Raw genomic sequence first — 9,698 nt, 5'->3', positions numbered from 1 at the left:
CAGGCGGGCGTGCCGAGAGGACGGTTGCCCGAGGGCCAGATTTTAAATTTACAGGCCCGGCCTCCGGGCCGCCGAAGCACGCTGCCCGTTCCCCATTGGCCGATGACGGTCACGTGGAGGCGCCAGGGCGCGCCGGCCATGTTGGGGTGTGCGGCGCCGCGGCCCGCGCCACCTCCGCCCCCCGCGGCTTGCCTCCAGCCCGCCCCTCCCGGCCCTCCTCCCCCCGCCCGCCGCTCCGTGCAGCCTGAGAGGAAACAAAGTGCTGCGAGCAGGAGACGGCGGCGGCGCGGACCCTGCTTGGCCTCCAGTCACCCTCATCTTGCATTTTCCCGCGTGCGTGTGTGAGTGGGTGTGTGTGTTTTCTTACAAAGGGCATTTCGCGATCGATCGATTGATTCGTAGTTCCACCCCCCGCGCGCCTTTGCCCTTTGTGCTGTAATCGAGCTCCCGCCATCCCAGGTGCTTCTCCGTTCCTCTAAACGCCGGCGTCTAGACGCGAGCTCAGGTCGCGGGTTTGTGCCTTCGGTCCCCGCTTCGCCCCCTGCCGTCCCCTTCTTGTCACGGTCCCGCTCGCGGCCTCCCCTCCCCGCTGTCTCCGCCGCCCGCCATGGCGACTGCGACCCCCGTGCCGCCGCGGACGGGCAGCCGCGCTGGCGGCCCCACCACGCCGCTGAGCCCCACGCGGCTGTCGCGGCTCCAGGAGAAGGAGGAGCTGCGCGAGCTCAATGACCGGCTGGCGGTGTACATCGACAAGGTGCGCAGCCTGGAGACGGAAAACAGCGCGCTGCAGCTGCAGGTGACGGAGCGCGAGGAGGTGCGCGGCCGCGAGCTCACTGGCCTCAAGGCGCTCTACGAGACCGAGCTGGCCGACGCGCGACGCGCGCTCGACGACACGGCCCGCGAGCGCGCCAAGCTGCAGATCGAGCTGGGCAAGTGCAAGGCGGAACACGACCAGCTGCTCCTCAAGTGAGTGCTAGCTGGCTGCCGCGTTAGCGCCAAGGAGGGTCGGGGGCGCAGTCGCGGCGGCCAGTTCACCGGGTTGTGCCCTTGGGAGGGAGTGCAGAGGCCAGGATGCACGCGTCCTTCGGAAGGAATAGGGTCTCGGTCTCCGGAAAGAAAAGGAAAAAGAATCTAGAGTTCATAGTGGGGCAGGGGTCGCGGAGGGGGCTCGAGCTGTAGCGATGGGGGCCGTGATGCCGATTTCTAGGTTTTGGATACCCGCTGGGACGTGGTAAGTGCGCGCCTGGGACTGCTGAGAACGAGCGCCCGCTTTCGCACCTCGAACCCGGGGAGCCGGCGCGGAGAGGCGGCCCGCAGGCCCCAGGTGCAGGGAGCTGGAGCGCGGACGCGCGCTCGAGTGCGCGCCCGGGTTTCCGGCCGGCCCGAGACAAAGCGTCTAGCGGATTTGCAGTGCCGGGATGGCCGGCCGGGGAGGACAGGCAGCCCGCCTCTAGAATGAATGAGCTTCGCGCGGGCAGAGGGAGGAAGGGGAGGGACCTTCCCGGAGCATCCGCGTCTCCTGGGGGTGGGTCCCGCTTTGGCGCGCTCAGTCTTGGCCCTGTGACATTTTGCGAAGGTTCTACGCCTGCTTTGGGCGGCAGAGAGAGGCGGGGCTTGATCCGCGCGCCTCCAGCCCGCCTCAGGGAAGTTAGGTTTGCTAGCTGGTTAGCTTTCTCAGGGGAAAGGTGTCCTGTCTCAGCGGGGATGGTGCGAGCCCTCAGGTGGTTCTGCGCAGGGAAGGAAAGCCGGGTTTGTGCATGTTACGGCCACTGTTCTTCGAGTTGCGGTTTGCCTACCCCTCAGGCAGCGGCCCCCTCTCCCCAGCTTTTGTCGCCTCATAGTATAGTCGGCCTTTCGGGTAGGGACCGTGCTTAGTACCCCTTAGTCCGCCCTTGTGCAGATAGTGTACCAGGGCAGGTGACAGGGTGCTGTGTAAATGCTGAGTGTTTGAGCGAAGGAGAGTTTGTAATTATTCACCTAAGCGAGTGTGAGTTTTCATTCCAGTGCACAAGAATACACTTGCAGACCTTTGCAGGCCTTATTTTGATTTTCTGATAAGCAAAATGGCCTGTCATCAGTAGGCAACAAGTGTTGATGTCATGCTTTAGAGATTTGCAAAATTTGGGTCTGGAATTCGTGCTCGCCATTAGCACTGCCAACTGAAATTTCTGGAGGTACCTTATTCTCACTTTGACACTCTTTGTCCCTGCTTCTTGGATTTACTAAGCCTTGGTTTCATCTTTTTAAATGAGCGGTCAGCTCACTCACACTGTTATTTCCATGTTTCTCCAACTTTTTGCCACTGAATTCCTTCAAGTCTTAGATATCATTGCTTGTAAGACTTGCCATTAGATGTGTACCACTAAGAAGATAAAAACACCAGAACCAACTGTGTAGGAACCATCCTGTTGGACCCATCATGATTTCATAGATATTAAAATGTCACACAGGACCGGGCATGGTGGCTCACACCTGTAATCCCAGCACTTTGGGAGGCGAGGTGAGCGAATCACTTGAAGTCAGGAGTTCGAGACCAGCCTAATTGGTGAAACCCCGTCTCTACTAAAAATACAAAAAATTACCCAGGCGTGGTAGCACGCATCTGTAGTCCCAGCTACTCGGGAGGCTGAGGCAGGAGAATCGCTTGAACCCAGGAGGCGGATGTTGCAGTGAGCCGAGATTGCGCGTTGCACCCCAGCCTGGAGACAGAGTGAGACCCTGTCTCAAATTAAAAAAAAAAAAAAAAAAAAGATATATATATATATCTGGGCGTCGTGGTGGGCGCCTGTAATCCCAGCTACTGGGGAGGCTGAGGCAGGAGAATCGCTTGATATCCAGGAGGCAGAGGCTGCAGATGGTCCACTGCACTCCAGCCTGGGTGACAGAGTGAGACTCCGTCTAAAAAAAAGATTCACACATATCAATTATCTGTTGTGTACCAGTCACCGTTCTATGTTAGAGGGTACGAAGATTTTTTAAAAAAATGAATTACTATTCTTTGTTGCTGAGAGTGTACTGGGGGAGCTATATCCCAGCAAGCAAAAAAAGATTGTCTTTTGTCTGATGTGAAGCATTTTGATGCTGGCGCTTTTGTAATCTTTCCAGGAGTTATCCACAGGTTTTTCACACAGTAACAAGGCTGCCACCTGGCTGACACTAGTTGTAAATGTATGGATTCTAAAATGCATGCTGGTTTCAGTGGGGTTAAAAAATGAGAATAATGTGTATTAGAACCAATGAAATAATGTATGTGATACAGTTTAGGTAATAGCAGATGCTAAGTGAATAAAAATGAAGCAGAGTGAAGGGTTAGTGTGATTAAGGAAGGCCTGTCTGAGGGATTGACAGTATCTATTCTCCCAGGGTAAGTAGTGTTCTGGGATTATATTTTTCTTAGGTCTCTGCTACTGTATGTATATTCCTATTGCCAGGATTAGGTGTACTCTTCTCCCCCCCCCCCCAACATACCATCATTTGCTCAAAACATGCCACGTTTTAGTTTGCTCCTCATTTGAATTATGACTTTTTTATATGGATTTATTCCTCAGTAGCCTTTTGTTTTTCTTGTTAAGAAAAATTTGCCCTCAGTGTGTTTGCAGACTTTTTGAAGTTATCTAATCATATTATCTATCACATGAATCTACTTTCTTCCCTAGAGTTCTCTTTGCTTAAGGTATGCTGTGTACTGATGTCCTGTAACTTTTTTTTTTTTTTTTTTTTTGAGCTGGAGTCTTGCTCTGTCGCCCAGGCTGGAGTGCAGTGGCGCAATCTTGGCTCACTGCAACCCCCGCCTCCTGGGTGCACGCCATTCTCCTGCCTCAACCTCCCGAGTAGCTGGGACTGTAGGCGCTCACCACTATGCCCAGTTAATTTTTTGTATTCTTTAGTAGAGACAGGGTTTCACCATGTTAGCCAGGATGGTCTGGATCCCCTGACCTCGTAATCTGCCTGCCTCGGCCTCCTAAAGTGCTGGGATTACAGGCGTGAGCCACCGCGCCTGGCCGTCCTGTGACTTATTAAAGACAGCTTCCTGGCTGGGCATGGTGGCTCATGCCTATAAAGCACTTTGAGAGACCTAGACAGGTGGATCACCTGAAGTCAGGAGTTTGAGACTAGCCTGGCCAACATGGCAAGACCCCGTCTCTACTAAAAATACACAAATTAGCCGGGTGTGGTGGTGGACGCCTGCAATCCCAGTTACTCTGGAGGCTGAGGCAGGAGGCTTCGCTTGAACCCGGAAGGCGGAGGTTGCAGTGAGCTGAGATCACACTACTGCTCTCCACCCTGGGTGTATTTTCCTTTTCCTTGGTTTCTTCATATTTTGTTGAAGAACATCCTTAAGTAATTTATTCGGAAAGGGTGGCAGGAGGTAAACTTTCTGAGTCCTGTATGTCTGAAAATAGCTTTGTTAGTCTCATGCTTGATTGGCTGTTGGGCTAGGTATAGAATACTAGGTTAACATTTTTCCAGAACTTGGAAAGTGTTATTTTGCCCTATTGTCTTCTGGCATCCAGGGTTGTTAATGTGTTTCTTTTTTTTTGTTTGTTTGAGACAGAGCTTGGCTCACTGCAACCTCCGCCTCCCAGGTTCAAGCGATGCTCCTGACCCAGCCTCCCAAGTAGCTGGGATTATAGGTGTGCACCACGACACCCCACTTATTTTGTATTTTTAGTAGAGACGGGATTTCACCATGTTTGCCAGGCTGGTCTCAAACTCCTGACCTCAGGTGATCCACCCACCTTGGCTTCCCAAGGTGCTGAGATTACAGGTGTGAGCCACCATGCCTGGCCTATATTTAATTTTTTATTTGGAACCAGAGTGTTTGTAATTAAGTATAATCATCATTTAGGTAGATTTAGATTAAGAAAACAGCCTTGAGAGAATTATAGATTCCAAGTTGCTTAGTTTCTTTTTGGTTCCTCAGCACACAAAATACCTTAGAAGCAGAGCATGGAAATGCTTGTTCTAAAGAGAATTTGGCAATAGTTTCCATGCATGTGGTGTCTGAATCCATAGGAATACAGATCTCATATGCAAGGTACAGTTACTCTGATTCAGTCCAAGCCTAGTTATATTTTGCTGAAAGCTTTTTTGGGAGAACAGTTTCCAAGAATGATGATGAATGCCATCACTCAAAACTTTAAACAAAAAGTACAGAGAAATTGACTTGTTTCAGAATTTCACTGTTAACTATATGGGAAAAACAGATGTAACAGAAAGTTAAGTGTTTATATCAATCTTCAATAACTGGTTTTGTGGATTCAGACATTTATTTTCCTTCAGTGATACAGGTCCCCTATCTTCTCTGTAAAACCCTGGGGGCCATGTGCTTTGGAAGTAAAAGCAATTCCAATTTAAGACGGTAATATGATGTACATACTGAATATGACACCCCCAGTGGGGTTTATAGATAGAGTTAGGGTAGATAAGAGTTAGCACTCTATCATGAAACATTTCTGAGGGAGAGATATTGTCACGGCAGGTGGAGAAAGACAGATTGAAAATAGACCTAGTTTCAGGTCAGGTTTTGCCACTAAATGTGTTAACAAAATTTTAGGTTTTCAAACTCTGAAAGTATAGATAAAAGATTATGGATTTTTGTATGTATGTAGGTATTTATTTATTTATTGAGACAGAGTCTCACTCTCTTGTCCAGGCTGGAGTGCAGTGGCACGATCTCAGCTCACTGCAACCTCCGCCTCTTGGGTTCAAGCAATTCGCCTGCCTCAGCCTTATGGGTAGCTGGGATTACAGGCACCTGCTACCACACCTGGCTAATTTTTGTATGTTTAGGAGAGATGAAGTTTCGCCATGTTGACAAGGCTGGTTTCGAACTCCAGAGATCAGGTGATCCACCCATCTTGGTCTTCCAGAGTGCTGGGATTACAGGCATGAACCACCGTACCCCACCAGTACTTTTAAGTCCTTTAGCCTTTATTTCCTCATCTGTGTAATTATGATATAAATAGTAGTTTTCTGAATCTCAGGGAGAGTTAAGAAATTTAGACCTTTTTCTGGCTTGTTATTAGCTGAAATTATGCAACCTACTGATATGTAAATCTGATAAACTATTTTTTAATATTTTTTAATGAAGGGGTTGAGAGTTTATCCTATATTTTATATATTTACTCTGTTGGCTTTCTCCATATTTTGGTCATTCATAGAAGGAACTTTAGGAAATGCCCATAGGTGAAACAAAATCTTCAGGGTTGTTTTAACACTCATGTACTTTGGTTTTCATACCTAAAATAATAAAAAATGCTAATTTTTTTTTTGAGATGGAGTCTCACTCTGTCACCAGGCTGGAGTGCAGTGGCACAATCTCAGCTCACTGCAACCTCCGCCTCTTGGGTTCAAGCAATTCCTCTGCCTCAGCTTCCAAGTAGCTGGGATTACAGGCACCTGCCACCATGCCCAGCTAATTTTTGTATTTTTAGTAGAGATGGGGTTTCACCATGTTGTCCAGGAAGGTCTCCATCTCTTGACCTTGTGATCCGCGCGCCTCTGCCTCCCAAAGTGCTGGGATTACAGGCGTGAGCCACTGTGCCCAGTCAAAAACATGCTAATCTTTTTTAGGAGCGTTTTCTTTGTACATAGGATGAGTAATTGAAAAACAAAGACCTTTGCCGGGCGCCTTGGCTCACACCTGTAATCCCAGCACTTTGGGAGGCTGAGGCGGGCAGATCACTAGGTCAGGAGTTCGAGACCAGCCTGACCAACACAGTGCAACCCCATCTCTACTAAAAATACAAAAATCAGCTGGGCGTGGTGGCACACGCCTGTAATCCCAGCTACTCGGGAGGCTGAGGCGGGAGAATCTCTTGAACCCAGCAGGCGGAGGTTTTAGTGAGCCGAGATCGCACCACTGCACTCTAGCCTGGGTGACAGAGTAAGACTCTGTCTCAAAAACAAAAACAAACAAACAAAAAAACCACAAAAAACAAACCTTCATCATCCTGTGTATTACTATATCTTTTTTTAATGTACTGATTTTGCCCTGTTTGAAGCAGATTGACAGTATACACCCTAGCCTTAATATGAATTATCAAACTTTTATATTTTTATAACTCTTAAAATATAAGAGTTAAAATATAACTAGTTAAACTGCTTTTTATAGTTATTTTATAACAGAGTTATGTTAAATGTTACTTTAATTTTCAAGGGAACACTTGGAAGGACCAAACCCCTAAAACTGATTTAAAAGTCTAGGAAGCAGGTCCCAAATAGTTAAACTGTCATGACATTTCCTTCCCATGCTTTCAAAAGATGTTTGATAAAGCAAGATCTTTTGGAGTTGTTTATTTAACTTAGGGGATGAGACTAGGTAATATTTTGCATACCCAGATTCAAGGAAGTAAACAGGCGGAATGAAAGATAAAGCACTATGAAAATATAATGGGTCTTTTCTTTTTCCTGTCTTTACACAGTTGCTGGTTATATTTATTCTTTCATTTGTGTAGATGGTGTCACCTCTGATATATCTGAGTTAGAAATTCTTTAGACTTTTTTTTTTATACCATTAGTCTAAGTCTCCTTCATGTACAGATGTTGAGAATGAGCCTCAGGTATCAGTTAAGTCATGGGACCCTGTATAGCTGAAGTTCCCAATTATTTTTAGGATCAGGGAAGTTTTTAAAATCAGTTTTAAACCCTTTTTCCAGTGTACCTCTTTGATAAGGAGATTGTGCTTTGGCTGTCATTTGAATTTCTTTTTTTTTTTTTTTTTTTGAGACGGAGTTTCACTCTTGTTGCCCAGGCTGGAGTGCAATGGTGCGATCTTGGCTCACTGCAACCTCTGTCTCCCGGATTCAAGCAATTCTCCTGCCTCAGCCTCCCAAATATCTGGAATTATAGGCACCTGCCACTGTGCCCAGCTAATTTTTTAATTTTTATTTTTAGTAGAAACGGGGTTTCACCGTGTTGGCCAGGATCATCTCTTATCTCCTGACCTTGTGATCCGCCCACCTTGGCCTCCCAAAGTACTGGGATTACAGGTGTGAGCCACCGTGCCCGGCCTAAAAATTATTATTATTATTATTTTTAATAGACTGAGTCTCGCTGTGTCGCCACGCTGGAGTGCAGTGGCACGATCTCAGCTCACTACAGCCTCTGCCTCCCATGTTCAAGCAATTCTCCTGCCTCAGCCTCCTGATTAGCTGGGACTACAGACACATGCCACCATGCTGGCTAATTTTTTTGTTTTCTTGTTTTTTTTTTTTTGTATTTTAGTAGAGACGAGGTTTCACCATGTTGCCCAGGCTTGTCTAGAACTCCTGAGCTCAGGCAATCTGCCCACCTTGGTCTCCCAAAGTGCTAGGATTACAGGCGTGAGCCACGGCGCCAGGCCAAAAATTAAAATTTTTTTCACAGGAAATGTATATTTATTATAGGAAAGGAGAAAACACAAACACCAAGAAAAAAAATTAAAAAATCACCCTTAGGTTGGGCCTGGTGGTTCATGCTTGTAATCCCAACGCTTTGGGAGGCCGAGGTGGGCGGATCACCTGAGGTCAGGAGTTCAAGACCAGCCTGGCCACCATGGCGAAACCCTGTATCTACTAAAAATAAAAAAATTAACCGGGCATGGTGGTGGGCGCCTGTAATCCTGGCTACTCAGGAGGCTGAGGCAGGAGAACCACTTGAACCCGGGAGGCAGAGGTTGCAGTGAGCCAAGGTTGCGACACTGTACTCCAGCCTGAGTGACAAAGCAAGACTCCCTTTTGGGGTGTGGGGGAAAAGATGCAGGAATAAAAGAGCTGATATTTATTTTGTGCCAATTCTGTTTGCCAGGCATTACAGTAGATGCTTTACAGACATTGTGGTTTTTTTTTTTTTTTTTTTTTTTTTTTTGAGACAGAGTCTCCCTCTGTCACCCAGGCTGGAGTGCTGGAGTGCTGGAGTGCAGCGACGCGATCTGGGCTCGCTGCAAGCTCCGCCTCCCAGGTTCAGGCCATTCTCCTGCCTCAGCCTCCCGAGTAGCTGGGACTACAGGCACCCGCCACTATGCCCAGCTAAGTTTTTGTAATTTTTAGTAGAGACGGGGTTTCACTGTGTTAGCCAGGATGGTCGATCTCCTGACCTTGTGATCTGCCTGCCTTGGCCTCCCAGAGTGCTGGGATTACAGGCATGAGCCACCGCGCCCGGCCAGACATTATCTTTTAAGCTTATGATAACTTTTGATGAGTGAGGAAACTTCAGGCTCAGAGAGGTTAAATATTTTGCCTGGGATTACTTAGCAGAGTAATGGAAGCTACAAAGGATGGAGCCTGATTTCTAGCATTGTGATAGGGTTTTCACATACATAACCTTATTTCATCCATACAACAATGTTCTACAGGTATTACCCTAGTTTACCGACGTGAAGCAGGCTCACAGAGCATCATCATCTATGGTTGGTACTTGAAGTCTCAGATAGGATAGTTGATTTTCAGATCCCTTTGGGTGCTACTTTTGGAAATGCTACTAGTTGCATGTTTTTCACGTTGATAGTTTGTAGCCTTCAAGGAAGGTAATTTTGGATTTGTCAGAAGGGTAGTCATCAGTGGTTGAAATAGCTGTTTGAAATACTGAGGGCTTCATTTGCTAAAGAAAGGTGAAGATGAATTACTGAAAGAGATCGCTTTTATCTTTTTTCTCTTCTTAAAAAGCTACTTTCCCACTTTATTCCACGCCTTAATAATTTAAAAGAAATTAAAACC

At 47.4% G+C, this 9,698-nt stretch overlaps 1 protein-coding gene across 1 annotated transcript in view; it reads left to right on the top strand.

The window, feature by feature from the left end:
• Positions 1–203: 203 nt before the first annotated feature.
• The window catches only part of LMNB1 (lamin B1), a 58,326-nt gene continuing 48,831 nt past the window's right edge, over positions 204–9,698 (top strand). The window contains exon 1 of the mRNA XM_008014289.3: positions 204–966. Coding sequence (XP_008012480.1) covers positions 608–966 — 359 coding nt within the window. The 5' untranslated portion in view covers positions 204–607. The remainder of the gene's footprint in view (positions 967–9,698) is intronic.

The sequence above is a fragment of the Chlorocebus sabaeus genome, chromosome 23 (genome assembly GCF_047675955.1).
Source record: "Chlorocebus sabaeus isolate Y175 chromosome 23, mChlSab1.0.hap1, whole genome shotgun sequence".
Classification (NCBI taxonomy): Eukaryota; Metazoa; Chordata; class Mammalia; order Primates; family Cercopithecidae; genus Chlorocebus; species Chlorocebus sabaeus.
Note: the sequence above shows the minus strand (reverse complement) of the source record. Positions and strands in the feature narration are given on the sequence as shown.